The sequence below is a fragment of the Myxine glutinosa genome, chromosome 8, assembly GCF_964187855.1.
Source record: "Myxine glutinosa chromosome 8, kmMyxGlut1.1, whole genome shotgun sequence".
Taxonomy (NCBI): Eukaryota; Metazoa; Chordata; class Myxini; order Myxiniformes; family Myxinidae; genus Myxine; species Myxine glutinosa.
The window spans coordinates 121,914,800-121,933,856 of NC_136268.1; the positions used below are offsets into that span (position 1 = coordinate 121,914,800).

General features: G+C 48.3%; 2 protein-coding genes across 2 annotated transcripts in view; both read right to left on the reverse strand.

Moving 5' to 3' along the window:
- Nucleotides 1-19,057, reverse strand: part of LOC144893328 (ubiquitin carboxyl-terminal hydrolase 14-like) — a 159,650-nt gene that overhangs the window by 90,128 nt on the left and 50,465 nt on the right. The gene's annotated exons all lie outside the window — the stretch shown is intronic.
- On the reverse strand, nt 11,002-12,855 carry LOC137438984 (uncharacterized). The gene is made up of 3 exons (XM_078782842.1): nt 12,847-12,855; nt 12,134-12,748; nt 11,002-11,995 (listed from the first exon to the last, which is right to left on the reverse strand). The coding sequence occupies exons 1-3, from the start codon at nt 12,853-12,855 to the stop codon at nt 11,147-11,149; spliced, it is 1,473 nt and encodes a 490-aa protein (XP_078638968.1). The 3' UTR covers nt 11,002-11,146.

Below are 19,057 nucleotides of genomic sequence, written 5' to 3' on the forward strand. Positions count from 1 at the left end.
ACCAGGTGAGACAGGTACGTTCCTACCGTACGCCCCCCCCCACCAGGTAACCTACATGGCCCCTCCCTTACCCCTTACTGTATCAACAAAACACAACACTACCCATAAACATCTACTTTACAAATCCACAAACATCCCTACTGTCTTCCCCGTTCCTCCCATATACCAAATTCGTCTTCTCTCCCTCCTAACCAATCAAATTTGCCATTTTCAACTCTCATCAAAATTTGCCATTTTCAACTCAACATCATAATTTGCCATCACCAATTCATCATCAGTCCCTCCTAAGGAGGGAGAGATGGAATCACCCCAATGTCTCATCCACGTCGTGATGCGTCTCACAAATCCACAGCAATCTCATTTCCTGCAACACAAACAAAGAAAACACAGGTGTGGAGTCATCATCATCACCACAGGTAAGTGGCTGCGTATGGTGCGACAGGTTCATTAATCCTAACTATTTCCTAAATGACTTTAACAACTTTACACTACCCGGGGTCTTTCTCCGGCCAAACCATTGGCCCTCTTACACTATGGGTTCTAAAAACCAATTCCCATTGGCCAAACTGTGGTGCTCTTCAATTTGGGGTCTCACTCCCCCGATTCATCTCCCGGTGCCCTCGCACAATTTCTGGGCTGCGGCGTGTACCTCTCCCAGTGGGTCTACCCACCTGCACACCTCCACCACTGCAGTTGCCTCCGAGCTTACCTGCTCCTTACCCTAACCTAACTACCAGGGGAAGGCCCTCTGGCTCTCTCCCCACTCCGTGCCCTCTCTGGCACTGGGCTGCCCGATCCACACCCGGGATCCTCAGGCACCCACTCACAACTACCGGCTCCCAGAGCCCACCTGCGGCCTCACCTGGCCGACATCCTCACAGTGGTGGAGTGCCCAACCAACTACACACACTAACAGGCTACACGCCCAGCCATTTCCACAACACTAATGCACCCATCCACAATACCATTCTGCAACCGCACCACAAATGCCAATATCCAACCACAATTTACCTGCACCCTCTACCTAACACTTACACTACCCGCCCCGGGTACTCGTGAAAGGGGTCCACTCTTCCCCCATCCACACCTTCGCACCATGCACACCACTCCGTACCACTCACTCCAACTCTCTCCACACACCTGTACCTGCACACCTGTGCTCTCACACCTGGTGCCACCTGCACCCTTCTCTCCCCAAGCGCATTCGCGCTGATCCACAACACTCACTACTCATACACTGCTCCACACACCTGTCCAGTTGCACACCTGTGCAATCACACCTGTTCCATCCTCACACACACGGCATCATCCCAGCTAACTACTCCCTTCTGAAACTTGCGCTTCCCAGTCGTCCCTTTTAACTATTGCGCTCCCACGTCATTATCATCCATACTAATCTACCTGCGTCCCCACTACAGGTATCAGTCACTAACTAAACTTAACGTTACCTACTGTCATCTTCGCTAGATCCCTATCAATATCCTAACCCACCCGGGCTAGTTTTCACTGCCATACACCCCATAAGCTATTGCTCCTTTGCCCCCCCATGGGAAAGGTGGCAGGGATGCCACCCTCTCCCACCGGGCCTATCGCTCCTCAATCCCCCAGTCCTCTGGCACTAATAAGCCCCCCTTATTCAGAGGTACTGGGTCCCGCCTCGGCATCTAAAGCCGAGGCAATCCACGGGGGCGCCTGCTCGCCGGTGTAAGGTCTTATCCGGTCGGCGTGGACGATCCGAGGGAGGGCTCGTGGCCCCATTTTGATCTTAAAGACCACGTCACAGATTTGCGACAGGACGACTCCTGGGCCTTGCCAGGGGGAGGTGAGTTTTGGGCACCTTCCCTTCCGCCTCCGGGGATTAAAGAACCAAATCTTCGTCCCCGGAGCGTATTGACTCCCCTGGCTCCGGTCGTCGTACCTGCGCTTCATCTTTTCCCCCGCCAGATGGAGTTGGCGGCGGGCGAAGGCATGGACTAGCTCCATGCCTTCCTCTAGGTGACGTGCGTACCCCTCCCTCGGCGGGTTAACCACTGTGTCTGGCACGGGACCGCATAGCAAGTCGGCGGGAGCCCGTAACTCCCGCCCATACATAAGCAACGCTGGACTGCATGCGGTGGCCCCGTGCTGGCTGGTCCGGTAGGCCATAAGCAAATAAGGGAGATGTTCGTCCCAGTCATCCTGACGGGTGGTGGTGAACAGTGCCAGTTGTTGGATTAAAGTTCGGTTGAATCTTTCCACCATCCCGTCAGATTGAGGTCTTAAAGGCGTTGTCCTGGTTTTTCGAATTGACAGGAGACTGCACACATCTTTTAGTAATTTGCTCTCAAAATTTCGTCCCTGGTCGGTGTGCAACTCCTGTGGAATCCCATGCCGGCACACAAATCCTTCCACGAAGGCCTGCGCTACCACCCCTGCTTCTTGGTTGGGGAGGGCGTAGGCCTCCGGCCACTTGGTGAAGTAGTCCATCACAACGAGGATATACTTATTACCTTGGCGGGTGCGGGGCAGCGGTCCTAGAATATCCATAGCCACCCGCTCAAGGGGGGCCCCCACCTGATGTAATTGAAGGGGGGCCCTCATCCTCCGTGCTGGTCCCTTTTTGGCAGAACAGGCGTCGCATCTCCGACACCAGTCCTGTATGTCGCGCCCCATATTCACCCAATAGAACCTCCGGCGGACCCGAGATATTGTCTTTGTCCTGCCCAAATGGCCGCCGGAGCGGGTACCATGCACCTGTTGCAATATGACGTTCTTGAATTTGTCAGGGACTATCACCAGCCAGGAAGTTCGATCAGAGGGAACCTCCACCCACTTGCGATACAAGATGTTGCCTTTCAATTCCAGGGTCTGCCACTGAGCCCAATATGCCTTTGTTTGTGCCCCGAGGGGGGTGACCTCTTCCCCCTTTGGTCTTTGCCCCAATTTGACCCATTGGAACACCGGCCCCAGAACAGGATCCTCCTGCTGGGCCGTGCTCCAAGCCAACTCTCCAAATTCCTCGTCCGCGGTTAGTGGCAAAATTGGCCCTCTCACCCGGGTTGCCCGGACGACGAGAATCGGGGCGGAATCGCCCAATTGCTCCCTCTCCTCGTGTCTCGCACAAAATTTACAGTTTTCCCCCAGACAAGGACGCCGAGAGAGTGCGTCCGCATTACCATGGGCCTTCCCGGCCCTATGGGCCACATCAAAATCGTACTGCTGCAACTTTTCCAACCACCTTGCAATTTGGCCCTCCGGTTCCTTGAACCGAAGGAGCCATTGCAAGGAGGAATGGTCAGTTCTAACCAAAAATTTCCGCCCGTACAAGTACGGGTGGAAATGGTTCATGGCAGCCAGCATAGCCAATAACTCTTTGCGAGTGACGCAATAATTTCTCTCGGGCCTACTTAAGGCCCGACTATAATAACCAATCACTCTCTCCACGCCCTCCTGTGTCTGAGACAAAACTGCGCCCAATCCTTCCTGGCTCGCATCCGTGTCCAGGGTAAATGTCCCGTCACTAGTGGGGTAAGCTAGAAGGGGTGCGGATGTTAGACACCCCTTCAATTTTTGGAAGGCCTCGTGGCACTCCCGTGTCCAATTAAATCGCGTCCCCTTCTCCGTAAGCCGGTGGAGGGGACGGGCCAACTCCGCAAATTTCGCCACAAAGCGCCGGTAGTAGGAGCAGAGTCCCAAAAATCCCCGCACCTCTTTGATGGTACGTGGTGCGGGCCACTCCTCTACCGCTTTAATTTTGTCTGGGTCTGTTTTTACCCCCTCGCGGCCAATCACGTGACCTAGATAGGCCACCTCTCTTGCAAACAAAGTGCACTTACTCGGGTTCAGCTTCAACCCTGCCTGTCTGAGGCACCCGAACACCTGGTCCAAATTAGCTAGTGCCTGGGGGAACGTTTGGGCATGTACCAGGACGTCATCCAGGTACACCAGGCATGATTGCCATGGCATGCCGCCTAGTACATGCTCCATCAATCTCTCAAAGGTGGCGGGGGCGTTACACAAACCAAACGGCATCACAGTAAACTGATACAGTCCCTTACCTGTGGAAAATGCCGTTTTCTCCTTCCCTGCCCTATCCATCTCCACCTGCCAATACCCACTCTTGAGGTCCAAAGTTGTGAACCAATTTGAGCCCGCAACGGCATCGAGGGTGTCATCAATCCTTGGCAGGGGATATGAGTCCTTGAGTGTCACGTTGTTTAGCTGGCGATAGTCCACGCAGAACCGCGTGGTCCCATCCTTCTTTTTGACCAGCACAACAGGTGACATCCAAGGACTTCCCGAGGGCTCGATCACACCTGCGTCGAGCATTTTTGCAACCTGCTCGTCAGCTTCCGCCCTCTTGCTCCAAGGGAGCCGTCGGGCGGCCTGACGAATAGGCCGGGCCTCACCGGTGTGGATCTGATGTTTCACCAGGCCCGTACGTCCAATATCCTCGGTGGACAGGGAGAAGAGGTCCAAATGGGACCCAACCAGTTTGTGTAAGGCCTCCCTCTGGGTACCTCCCAACTCTACGCTACTACGATTTACCATCTCGCAAATGGGATCGGGCCAATTCCTACTTGTTATTGAAGGCTCCCCCCGGGGTCGGCTCGGCTGGACGTTCTCGCCCCTCACTGTCGCGACTTCCTCAACTGGGGTGCAGCCAGCTACCCTCGTGCCCCTTACTATAGTGCGTGGTTCTGTACTCACATTTACTACTCGGACGGCCACTACCGGTCCGTCCGTTTTTACAAGGGTGCGGCCCACGATTAAACCCGGTATGGACTGCGCTGCCACCGGTTCGACCAGGCCGCAGGACTCCTGCCATGTTGGGCGAGCTGCCCACCGGGCCGGCACTATCGCCTCGGCCCTTGGGGGGATGGTCACGGCCTCGGAAGCCTCCAGCTCCGCTCTCTCGGCCGTGCTCACTCCCCCTAACGGCAGCTCTTCTACTCCCACCTGCAGGATCCCCCGGCACAAGTCGATTTTACAACCGCTGGCAGTCAACAGGTCCAACCCTATTAAACATGGGTCGCACACCTCCGCCACCCAAACATCTATCTCCCTCCTTACCGACCCTAACTTGAGGGTCACAGAACCACGCCCTATGATCGGGGCCGTTACCCCGGTAGCAAGCTGCAAACTATAATTTTGCAGGCGCTGGATCTTATCCCAGCCACCTGCGCTCGAATCAAGGACCACAGGGCTGATGATCGTGGCGCTAGCTCCTGTGTCCACTACGGCGTCTACCCCCACGCCGGCAATTTTGCATCTAATTGTCAGGCTACCGGTTCCAATTTGGCCACAATAAATGACCTGTCGCGTCAATGAGGGCTCTCCTCCATCCTCTGCTGCCGAACACCGCCCTACGTGCCCGACACCTTCTAGTTTCCCGGGGTCTGGCGGGGGGGTGTCTGGGGTCGGCTAACCCGCTCCCCCCTGGGCGGAGTTGAGGACCTCAACTGCCGGGGATCATCCCGGCGCGCGTTTCGACAGTGCCGCGCCAGGTGACCCAGGCGGTTGCAGGTATAGCACCTCACCTGATAAGGTGCTTGCCTCCGGAATTCCAAATTCCCCCCCCTGTAGGTCCGAATTGGATTACCCGCTCGTGGTCCACCGCGGGCCACCTCCGTGGCCGCCTGCCATGGTCCAGGTCCCGCCAGGCGCTGGTCCACCAGCCTCCGGACCATGCCCGCCAGGTCAGGACCCACGTCGGGGGCGGGTCCCCTAAGGGGTCCGCCCTCCACCGGGGGTCCCACCTGGCGGACCGCCATTGCGAGACGCTCGCCCCCTCGGGCCAGGGGCCTCGCTGCTTCCCAACGGGCCGCAGCGTCAGCCGCCTGGCTCAGAGTCTGCGGGCGCCACATGGCGAGCTGTTGCCGGAGCTCAATATCCGGGAGGGCCTGGATAAAATGGTCCAGCGCCAGGCTTTCCCGGGAATCCGCTGCCATGCTAGCATGTGCGATCCCCACTGCGCGGCGAATGTCGTGGGCAAGTTCCCCGATGGCTTCCTGGGGCTTGCGTTTTCGCAGCGCGAGCTGAGCTTTAACAAGCTCGCTCTGCTGTTCTATGCCGAATCGATTAATTAGGGCGTCGCGGAGGGCTGGCAGGGTGAGAGCACCCGCTGGTAATGCCGTCAGCACCTCCGCCGCCGCGCCGCGCAATGCGGCCACCAGGTGTACTCCACCTTCGTCCTCATTACCCCCATTTGCTCACTCTGAGCCCTCGCTTCGTCCCTCATTACCCCCATTTGGTTTCCCATTACCCCCAATTGGTTACTCTGCAGTTTGAGGGACGCCTGCATTTGCGCCATAAATTGCTCCATGAGGACCTGCATCTGGGCCATCCCTCCCACTTGTGCAGCGGGTGCGGCCCACGTAGCTATGTGCGAGGCGCCATTTCGCGCGTCTGCTACCCCCGCTGTTTCGCTCTCCTCACGTGTCTCAATTTGGTCCTGGACCGACCCTGCTTCACTCTCCCCTACCGGACCCCAGCCGTCTTGATCCGCCATAGCGCGACTTTCAAAATTCGAGTTTCGTAAAACAAATTCGAAATTTCGCCGTTATACTTTCGTCGAGCGCAGTACCCGCGCTCCGGATCGATTTTGTCGAGCGCCGTACGCGCTCCGGATCGATTTTGTCGAGCGCAGTACGCGCTCCGGATCGATTTTGTCGAGCGCAGTACGCGCTCCGGATCGATTTTCCCTCCCAAAATTTGGGCCTAACTAATTTAGTCCCGGGTCCGAATCTCACTCCTCGACACCAATTGTTACAGATACGACTTTGATGGTATGGTGGGCCGAGCGGGATGGCCGCCGTATCCGTACAAGTTACCCGATTGTACTCGAACGTCGACGAAGCCGCGCTATGCTGGCTCAATAAGGAAAAGAAGACACCCGGCTGGATTATAATCACACAATACGACACCAGGGGTTCAGTTCTCAAGACCTCCGGAGGAGGTTATATTAAGGCGGAAAAGGTTAGATTACAGGGACAAGAGGGAAACATAGGAAGGTGGGCACTTAAACACACTCTTATATTAACCCTAGACAGACCACAGATAAACGGGACAAGGCTCACTCACACGGGGTTTGATGGCCAGGAAAGCGGCAGTCGATGGCTCAGGTGCACCTGGCTCAGGGACAGAATCGCGTACGGTGGTGTCCAGCAGATGCGGGGAGGTCGCTCAGCGCTCGTGGGTCGCGACTTTGGTGGAGATGCCGGGGAGGTCGCTCAGCGCTCGGGAGGGTGGCGTCTTGTCGTCTCAAGCTCGGGGCGCATCTCTAACGTCACGTCCGGCGCGGGGCCGCGTATATCCGGCGGGGAGTCACGCCCTCGCTCGTTAGCTCCGCCCCATATGGCATCGGCCCATGGCTTCTCATTGGGTGCGGGGGTTACCGGTTCCGCCCTTGACGAGGGGCCGACAGGGAGCCCCCTTCTGGGTAACCCCGTCGAGCACATGTTCAATGGCGGCCAACCGAGCCGGAGTGAGGACGCAAAGCCGCTGTTGTTGTGGTTGTTGTTGGAGCTTGAGATGATGGGAAGAGATGCGGGGAGGTATGGGAAGGTCCTAAACTCCTACTGGTGCCATATCATCACATTCTGGTGCAACGAAGAGTCATAATTAATGGAAACAAGTCCTTAACTGACATAGATTAAGAATAACTAGCAAGATGTCCTATAATTGTCTACGTGTGGTGCGGGGGACCTGGGCACGACATTTAATGGGGGAATGAAGGGGAAGATCGGCTCTAATGGGTGTTGTTTACAGACAATGGGACTAGGGAATGGGGTAAGGGGAGAGTTGGGGAGTATCGGAGAAGATAGGGGAATATTTACAAGCGGATATGGAGGTCAAATTCCATATTCGCAACAATATATATATGTATATATATATATGTATATATATATATGTATATATATATATGTATATATATATATGTATATATATATATGTATATATATATATGTATATATATATATGTATATATATATATGTATATATATATATATGTATATATATATATATGTATATATATATGTATATATATATATGTATATATATATATATATGTATATATATATATGTATATATATATATGTATATATATATATGTATATATATATGTATATATATATATGTATATATATATATGTATATATATATATGTATATATATATATGTATATATATATATGTATATATATATATGTATATATATATATATGTATATATATATATATGTATATATATATATGTATATATATATATGTATATATGTATATGTATATATGTATATATATATATGTATATATATATATATATATATGTATATATATATATATATGTATATATATATATATATGTATATACATATATATATATATATACATATATATATATATATATATATATTGTTATGAATTTGAGAATGGTGTTTTTTTTGTGTTGTAAAATATCACCCTCCTTCATCCAGTTGTTGTGTATAAAGGTCAAAGGGCGTCCCTTAGTTAGGTCATATACAATCACGTAGCCAAATCATAGATCTCCCTGTTCAGTAGTTATCTCCTTATTGTGTGTATTAGATTAAGGCTGTGATTTCCATTAATTGACACTCCATTGCACCGAATCCAGACAAGGTAGTATCCCCTTTCAATTTCCCCAGAACCTCCATTGGATTCCCCTTTCCTCAATTGCCAACTGCATTGAGCGGTTCGCTAAATTCTGCTGCAGCTGTGGGTTGTTGTTTTCGCGGCTAGACTCCATTAGCCACGAGGTCAACTCGGAGCCGAAGGTGGGAGGAGTCAGCCCAGCGCCGGGAACAAGGCGTGGCCTTGCCAACGCCTCCTCTAAGGGCGGGATCGGTGAGCCCTCGCGACCAATCAGGGCCGAGGCGACCTCACCGATGGGCGTGTCCTGGAGGCCGGCGGCTTGATCGCCCGAAGGAGATATAAGCGCGTGCGGAAGCCTTTGACAAGGAGAGTTGCGTCAGAGATACGGCAGATGCGTGACCCAGCTGATTTCTGCAGAGAGCCGCTTCAACCAGCCCCGTTTCAACCAGCCGCGTGAAGCCCTGATGGGGCAGCGAGTGACCCTGCCGGTGTGCGGTGTAAAGCCGAATACAAGGAGCTGCCGGCTCCTCGCTTCCCGCCCGGAGTGGACCTGCTCGCTGTGCCCTGTGATTCCACCTGCTCATCCCTCCAAACGATTCCTGTCCTTCCATCCTTTTGTGTCCGTGAGTTTGTTTTGTGTGTTCTGTCCTGGGTTATAAGTAAGTCTGTATAAGCTAGAAATTTCACTGTGTCCTTCTGGTCCGTCCCCCTTTCTACATTATTTTATTATCCTTCCTTCTTCCTTGGTTTCTTTCATTGTGTAAATAGTAATAATAAATAATAGTCGTATTTCCAACCTTTTGCCTTCGTCTTCTTCTTCTTCACATCCGTCGTCTTTGTCTTTTCCCCATTGAATACCTGTGGCACGATTTGGCCAACGTTCAGGATCGGGTTAGTCTTTGTTAACGGTTCGTGCCGCGGCTGCCATCCGCTCGGCAAATTAACATCTTATCCGCGGTCGCGAACGAAGCTGCTCACCTGCCTCTGGAGGGAGCTTGTGCAGCTTCAGGGACCACGTCGGTCAGTCACAAACGAGGGGACTAATCCCCCCTCGAGAAGGGATCCGAGGCCGACGTTGGGTTCCGTAACAATATATATATATATATATATATATATATATATATACATATACACACAGTCATACCCCGTTTTACGCCATTTAGACCGACGTCAAATCCGACTTTACGCCACTCTTCTAGAGTAAATTTCAGTTCAGCGAACGTCATTATGTGTGACTTTACGTCACTCCTACGGACGTGAAAAAAAATTTTTTCCCTTAAAAATATATTTAAAATAAATAAAATAGTACATAAATTTACAATAAAAGAAGCTAAAAAACAATTTAAAATACAATAAAAAGCACATTAAAAATATATAAAAATGTACGTACAGTATACCTCACGTACGGGCAACTGCTGGTTCTCATTCAAAACATAGGTGACGTACAGTATTCCTTTACTGTGTCTGTGTTAGCCTTGGGTCCTAAGAAGGATAATGCTAGTGTTTCCAAGCGTAATGTGGTTACGATGGAAGATAAGTTAAATCTGATTAAAAGGTATGAAAAAGGTGAAAAAGTGTCGGTGATAGCGCATTGACCTTATCACGAATCGGAACCGCAATGCGTCATGGGATCGGAAAGGTAAATGCGCCGCCGGCGGTCCCTGTCACTTTGACAGACTGCTTGTTTACATTGACACACTAGTGATCCTTACCACTTTAAACTACTTTTAGGACTTTTTTACTGTGACAAATTAACTGTGAACTGTGATCAGCTCATGAGCCAGTATTTGCAAGCCAAGGACACCGTCGCAAAACTGAAAGCCACCATTGCAGTATGTAACAAGAAGCTTACTGTTTCGGATAGCAAACTGTGATGAACTTGTGAAACTTTGAAAAGGTTTACCTAGTTATGACCTGTTTAAGTTGTTATTAGCAGAAGTATCCCCTCATGCACAGAACCTTCATTATTATAAGGGGAAATTAATCAATGGAAGACAAGACCTGGCAAATAAACAATACGATAAAACTCGGAGTTAAGCGATCTCAATCTTTAGAGGTCTAGTAGGAAGACTAGGTCCCCCTGCACCCCCCGGAGATATACTTCTAATCAGTGTTTCTAGATTGGAAAAAATGTGTAGAAAATGACTAGCTATGGCCCCAAGCTGAAAAAATGTCCCACATACCATTTTTATGCAAATTACTGCTGCCATTATCAAAAAAACGATTTTTGACATATCTCAGCCAATATTGCAGATAATTGAAAAATGAAGGTGTCTAGACCCATGTTTTGAAGGGCATAGATCATGATAGAACTATTCATAACATGATTACATGTGTCTATGGTATACTAGTATGCTAATTAGTGCTTTATTTACAAAATAATCACAGTTTTACGAAATAATAGACTCATATTAAGGTCCGTCTACACAGACGTTAACACAAAGTTTTATTTTTCTAAATATTACAACTGTCAAAATAGTCCTAGCACTCAATGTGACCACTCTTCTCTTGCTTGTTTTAGATAAACATCATTAGCATTAGTGATTCTACACTGAGTCAGTCATCATCATTTTCATCGAAATCGTCAGAGTCAAACTCTTCTTCTCCTTCCTCTTCCTCCTCCTCTTCGTGCTCTCCTGTGTTCAGAAGATCCACCAGTGAGGTTGGTAGGATGGGACCACTGGACCACATTGGTTTCAACAGTCCTTCATCAGTCCTTATCCATCCTTGCTCCTCATAAGGTTTTGGCTTTTCGATGATAGGTTGATCGGCTCTTTTGTACAATGCTACGCGGTGGTTCACACGCTGGATGTGCGGCTTCAGGGCAGACTGGCATGGAGGAAGGCGAGCCAGATCAACCTTGGACTTGGATGTGAGGGTCTTGTCCTCTCCCACCATTTTTCGTAGCAGCTTGGCACGGACAATGTCCACTGATGACTCGCGACTCTGGCCGTACATCACACAGGTGAATTTTTCTAACTGCCTCTCCACCTCAGGGTTGGCATCCCAGTTGTCACCCAGTTCACCGAATGCCCTGTGAAACCTGGGATTCTTCTCCAGCTTTTTCAAGGGCCCGACTTTTCCCTTCCCTTTGAAGGCACTGGTGCAGTCTTCTCCGCTGAACACATAGTACCCCAGGAGAGTGGCACAGTAGTCCTCTCCCAGGGATTCTGCCAGCTCAGAGACGTTGACAAGTTGGCGATGCTTCCCTGACCCTGTATCCAGGTACACCGTCAGCTTGATGTTGTGGGCATGGTGGAGCAGGATCAGGAGGATGTCTGTGTCCGGTGTTCTGACTACAGCGTTCTTGTATCCGATGGTAGCAGCATGATGGAGGTACAGAACCACCCTGGTATCAGTCTCTTCCTGGTTGCTGTAGATCGTGGGGAGTTCACGTACCTCGACCTGAAACACAAAAAGGCACCGCATTTCAATCACCAGTCACTGCCAGTTTCAGATCTAGACAAACATCACAGGTAATCACCTTTTTTTCAGGAAAAATTACAAATTGAATCGCCATTCACGAAGGGCTTTCAATTTTACCTTGCCATTCGTTGAGGCAAGTTGGTGGGCCTTCCCCTCCACGATCAGCACAGCCATCTCTGTTCTCTCCAGCCTGGTAGCTGCCTCTTGTCCACTCCACACTTTCAGAAGAAGCTGGCACATCTGCTTTTTGTTGTCGTCATTTGCAAGGAACATTTTGAAGTCATATGGCTTCCTGGTTGCTGGTCCAGCCAGAATGATCTTCTCTGAGCTGCCCCGCCTCAGCCTTTCCTGCGCTTTGATTGACTCAGGATGGTAACTGTCAGTGGAGAACAGAAAGTGCTGCTTGGCCACCATCTGATCAAGCACCTGCAAGCATATCTCACCACATGTTGGGGGAAGGTTGGCAAGGGTATGCAGCAGCGCCATTCCATCCTGGATGAACAGGGCATCCTTGGGGTATTGCAGATCTTGTGGTGTGGTGTCCTCTAAAAGGTAGTGCAGAATGGAGGCTTTGTTGGTTTTGCAGAAGAACCCATCTGGTGTCCCAAGGCTAGGAGGCACTGGCATCAGGCAGTACTTCATGAGTTCTCCCAGGTCTAATGGCTCATCTTGACTCTGAGACTTGACAAGGAGCAGGAATGCAAGGTTGCTTTGCTCCTGATACTGGATGACCTGGAATGATAAATGGTGATTGGTTGATATGTACTACAGGAAGGACTACAGGTGAAAATTATTCATGTGCTATAAATTGGCATATTTACAATCTTTACATTGTTCATTGATGTGCACTGTCTTTAATAAACAAATTTGGAGTTCAATCTTGTATCTCAATATAGCATGTACAGGACGCCATTTAAAAATACAACATAAAATACAAAAGCACTTGGGTATTGGATTACATCCTTACCTTGCCCTGTGACACAGGTGTGCCCTGTGCCTTATAGTCACACAGAGGAGAATGTGCTTTGGTAACTTCCATTTTCCATCTGACACTGCACGGCACAGATCTTGTCCAATGGAGAAGACCAGACGCTTCACCTTTTCTGTCTCGATGCCCTCCTTGCCAGTCATTAGCACGCTGAGAAAGCGGACAAGGTCTGGAGGTAGGATGTCTTCAGGATTGAGCTCCATGTCTTCAGCTGTTGGTGGCCATGGTTGGTCTTTACACTCTCTGAAAGCCTGTAGAATACCCTGGCGAAGTTGGAGGGCAACATTTTGGTTCTTGTTTGTGCTTCCGAGTGTGAATGCTCGTGCGAGAGCATTGGAAACTGTTATGTTTGAGCTGTGCACAAGCCAGAAAGAAATGACATCACATTTGTCATGATCAACCTTCGTGAAGTGGATATGCTCCTTGATTGGGTCATTCTGTAGGCGTTTCAGTAGTTTCTCTGACCGATAATTTGAGTTCTCATATCCATTCAGTTTCAGTTCCTCGACATAGAGCAAGCGCAAGGAAGAAAGCTGTAGAACTTTATTCTGCTGGATGACCTGGGTTTGAATGTGTTCCAGTACTGAGTTGAATGCCTTTTCATGGGCGGCTGACATGCAAGCCTGCTCCTTTGGTGCTTCGGCTCTGTGAATCGCACGCTCATAGTTGTAGAATGCTGTGCGGAAAGCTTTAAAACATGACGGATGGTGTTTGGCCTCACATGCAAAGAGGTCTTTGTTTTTCACCTTTCGATGGAGTCGATAGAGACCCATTTTCTCAGCCCGTGTTTCGATTTGCTCCCATGCATTTTCTTTGTTTTTAAAGGATGTGAAGGTTGTAGGCCTCTCAGTATTGCGATGAGCATCTTTGGTCTCAACTTTCTCACAAAATATACACTCTGGCGGGAAGATGGGTTCAGCAGAACCTCCTGGTTTACGAGGAGAGTGATGCCATGATGAGGTTGATGGCCCTGGTTCTGTATCATCTCCCAGACGATGAAAGTGGCGGACAAAGTGCTTATAACACTTGCTGTGATATCCTACTCTTTCTAGGTCATCAGGAAGAGTTGCCGGGATCTGATCACATACTGATTGCATACGACATGGGGAGTCATGCGGTTGGTTGAGACGTCTATCCCGGATCTTTTGAAGCAGTTGCAGTTTTTCTGAAGCAGATCCTTTAATTTTACGGAGGGGCGTGAAATCCCCATGATCAGACATGGATGGTACATGAAGGATGCATGTAGGAGGAGAGCTTTGGGCTGCAGGTTCTACACTCCGTTTTCTTTTGGGCATGCTTGCTGTCGATGTCTACCATCACTGTTAAATGACAAATAAGAAATCACGAATGATGTTAAAAGTGCCTGTGAAAGGAGGCTCTGAGTTTTCAGTGAGGTAACAGAGGTTCTGAGTCATGTTCTACACTAGGGTACTTTTTAGCTGACTAAACCATGTTTAGTGGCATCAAAAGTGCTAATAGCTAAAACATCTAAATTCTTCCACACTAACGTTAGCTATCTAGGCCAATGAAACATTGTGCTAAGTTACTGTAGCTAGCTCAGCTGTCGTGCCTCTTTCTGGTTCAATTCATATACAGAAGTCAACAGATATGTCTCATGTTTGGCATTAACAAAAGTTTAAGTTACACCGACATTAGGAACATACTGTACATAGATGAGGCTAGCTTTAACGTTAGCTAACATGGTGCTAGCTGGCTCAGCTGTTATTCTGCCTGTTTATGATTTCATGCAGAAACTGAAGTCAAGAGTGTGAGTAACATTATAGTTAGCATCTTACCTGGCTAGATTGGAGGATGAATACCAAGAACAACACACAGATGGAATGGAAGACTGAACTTTCAACTGAGGTATTCAATAACATCAACGTTACCAATTGATACGAGCGCGCGACATTACCAATTGATACGAGCGCGCGAGCGCGCATGTTACATGGATGGAAATGTAAAATGGCAGCTATAGCAGCACTAATTTGGATCTCTAGTCTGTCATTTCTGCACTGTGATTGGATAACATAAAAAAATATGTTTGGGAGTTAACAGCAGGAGTTGGTAGATTTTACGTGGGCTGGGTGAGAAACCTTTAAATAAGCAAGTGAAAATCTCTCGCAATACAAAGTCAATGGTGGGAAGAAAAGTTGAGTGGTACCAATGTTACTGCCAATGTCCCGCCCCTATGCAAGACTCAGGAGCATCTTGTTGACATTTAACCTTGAAAATACCTGGGTTTAGACCCCTTATGTACCATGTTAAGTTATCTGCAGTATTAACGTATCCTTATCATTTGTAAAACTGATTATTTTGTAATTACAGCATTAATATGCATACTAGTATACCATAGACACATGTAATCATGTTATGAATAGTTCTATCATGATCTATGCCCTTCAAAACATGGGTCTAGACACCTTCATTTTTCAATTATCTGCAATATTGGCTGAGATATGTCAAAAATCGTTTTTTTGATAATGGCAGCAGTAATTTGCATAAAAATGGTATGTGGGACATTTCTTCAGCTTGGGGCCATAGCTAGTCATTTTCTACACATTTTTTCCAATCTAGAAACACTGATTAGAAGTATATCTCCGGGGGTGCAGGGGGACCTAGTCTTCCTACTAGACTAAGGATCAACTACTCATGACACTCATGAAGCTTCGGCTTCATCTTCGCGTGGAGGACCTCGTATTTCGCTTTGGATTAGGACAAAGCACCGTCTCCCAAGTTTTGTTCCCAAGTGTACAGCCAATATAAGTCAAGACCTACTCTCAAGTGCCTTGTTGGTATTACACCTAGCGGAACAATTTCATACATTTCCAAACCTACAGGAGGAAACACGTCGGTCAAAAAAATTGTAAAGATGACGAACATTGTAGACAAGTTCCAGCCCGGCGATATTTGTATGGCCGATCGAGGTTTCAACATTCAGGAACTGTTCTTGCATAAGCAGGTTGTTTCTCTTCTCCAATGGGAACCCCCCTTTCCCTCAAATATTTATTTAAATCGCTGGATTTTAATGCCAAAAAACGCTGAATTTCTTTCACATTAGCCATCTTCCTTTCCGTAAACACAGCGTCGATCGTAGATAGACGCTTCCTCCTCTGGGTTCTTGTTTACCTTTGCCCCCTTTTCGATCCCATCATGCTTTGCGGTGGAGCGCCCTCTGTTGATATTTACCGATTCGCGATGAGGTCTATGCCTTAGGGCTGCCACGGTCGACGGTATCGACCATCATTCATGATAGGGAACGTATTCTCGCATACGTCACTGAAAAAGTGCCGCCGGATAAGACTGCTAAAATGTGTGTTTGTGTTCAGAAGAGACGCCATGTTTAAGGTGAATAACATAATCTTATTAATTTTATTTATTATTCTTTACAAATTCATTTATTAATTGTGTTCATTACTCATTAAAAAATATGACTAAAATGTGTTTGTATTGTTCTTTAAGGTTTAGCTATAGTTATATACTTTCGCGAGTTATTTACTCTAGTTTTACGATATGACTAAAATGTGTTTTTAGTGTTATTTAAGGTTTAGCGATAGTTATATTCTTTCGCGAGTTATTTACTCTAGTTTTACGGTGATTGTCTTCATTTTAAGGCTTTTTTTTTTTTTTTTTGGGATACAAGATCGAGTCTCGTGAAAAAAGAGCTAAAAGGCATTACGCCCGGTTTACGTCAAAAACCGAGTTACGTCACGGCTTATGGAACCAATTAATGACGTAGGCCGGGGTATTACTGTATATATATATATATATTGTTGCGGATATGAGGATTGTATTTTTTTGATTGTGTGTATTGTAGTGGTAAATTGTTGTGTAACATTGGTTGGATATGGCCCCTCCTGCCTCCAGAGTTGTGTAAAGGTAAAAAGGGCGTCCCGGTAGTTATTCCATGAAACACCACATTGAAGGACATGATAAAACCCTTGTTCAGTAGCTTATATCTTATTATGTGTTTTAGAGTAAGGCCTTGTCTTCCATTAGAATGACACTCCATTGCACCGAATCAATTAAGAATAGCTCCCCTTCAATCATTCCATTTCCCAGCCAAACTCTCCATCTGCGGGTAAAGCAGTTCACAAGCGTGGGGTGCACGCCCTCTCATTTCGCTGCTATAGTGAATATGTGCTCCATGCTCTGTTTGAACAGGAGGGGCGGGGTCGCCCGGGAGAGGCAAGCCCAGGGCGCGCCACGAATGGCGGGGCTGTTCAGCCCCATGCCCAAATAAGGAAACAAGCCCGTGGCTCGCCACGAGGGGCGTGCCGTCGGCGCCATGCCCAAATAAGGAGACAAGCCCGTGGGATGACCATACAAGGTCACGAAACAGAGCACGGGGTGGGGGGGGGGGGGGGGAGGGCGGTACCGAAACCGAGGAGGGCGTGTCAGACCCGCGCTGAAGGTTTGGACAGAAGGGTGCGACGATCGCTGGGACAAGCGACACGAGAGATACGGCAGATGAGTCCAGGTGCGTAAGAGGGTTGGCAGTCCACCGGGAGAGAGTTCAGAGTTGCACCGGAGTTGCGTGAGAGATACGAAAAGCCTTTGACAAAGAGCCGCTTCAACCAGCCCCGTTTCAACCAGCCGCGTGAAGCCCTGACGGGGCAGCGAGTGACCCTGCCGGCGTGCGCTGTAAAGCCGAATACAAGGAGCTGCCGGCGTGCGCTGTAAAGCCGAATACAAGGAGCTGCCGGCGTGCGCTGTAAAGCCGAATACAAGGAGCTGCCGGCGTGCGCTGTAAAGCCGAATACAAGGAGCTGCCGGCGTGCGCTGTAAAGCCGAATACAAGGAGCTGCCGGCTCCTCGCTTCCCGCCCGGAGTGGACCTGCTCGCTGTGCCCTGTGATCCCACCTGCTCATCCCTCCAAACGATTTCTACCCTTCCGTCCATTTGCGTACGTGAGTTTGTTTTGTTTGTTCTGTCCATGGGTATTTAATTAAGCTTTTATAAGGAATTCACTGTGTCTCTAAAAGCTTCTGTATATTATTTTCTTATCTTTCCTTCTCCTTGGTTATTTTGAGCCTGTAAATAGTAATAAATAGTAATCGTATTTCCAAACCTTTCTTTGCCTTCGTCTTCCTTTTCTTCACATTCGTCGTCTTAGTCTTTTCCCTATTGAGTAGCTGTGGCGCGATACGGCCAACGTCTGGGTGAATCGGGTGAATCGGGGAAACTGTTAGGTCGCGGAGCCTCCGCTCGGCAAACATACCATCCTTAACCGCGGACCGTAACAACATATATATATATATATATATATATATATATATATATATATATATATATATATATATATATACACACACACACATATATATATACATACACATATACATATATATACACACACATATACATATATATACATACACATATACATATATATACATATACATATATATACATACACATACACATATATATATACATACACATACATACATACGGGGTGTTGCAAAACATTTTACCTTTTTTTCCCCCCCAAGAACCCGTTACGGTTGTGCACGCATTCGGACATGACGTGTGCGTGCGTACGTGCCGTGTGCGTACCTTGCGTCCACTTCGTCACTTTTTCTTTGATTGTCGTTGCTGTGATGGTTTTGTTGCGGACTGAACAACGTGTCGCATGTGTGTTATTCTATTCTCGGCTATTTTAACGTGCATCAAAGGAAGCATGCCTCGGGTGAAAAAAAGGTAAAATGTTTTGCAACACCCCTTCCATACATAATACATACATTATGTATGTATGTATGTATGCGGTACAAAGGCAGGCTCTGCTTAAGTCTCGAGAGAGTATGCCTGGGTTTGGTAAAGGGCTGGCTAGCCACAAAGACGACTGGACGCACAGTATACCACACACGCAAGCGCACGTAAATGTGCAACACAAATATGGCACAAAAACACACAACACACTCGGCTGTACCATGCACCCAAAAGCGACACAAAATCGCACAAACACAGGATTGTGACAGGATTGCAACCAGCAGCCACACTCCACGAGGTGCCAGCACTCGGGACGACAATACAAGGCAGCACAGCCATAT

What these genes read in the sequence shown, in the direction of transcription:
- LOC137438984 (XM_078782842.1), bottom strand. An exon ending in TTGCCTCAACGAATGGCAAG is followed by an intron (nt 11,996 to 12,133) that starts GTAAAATTGAAA and finishes TTTGTGTTTCAG; the next exon opens with GTCGAGGTACGTGAACTCCC.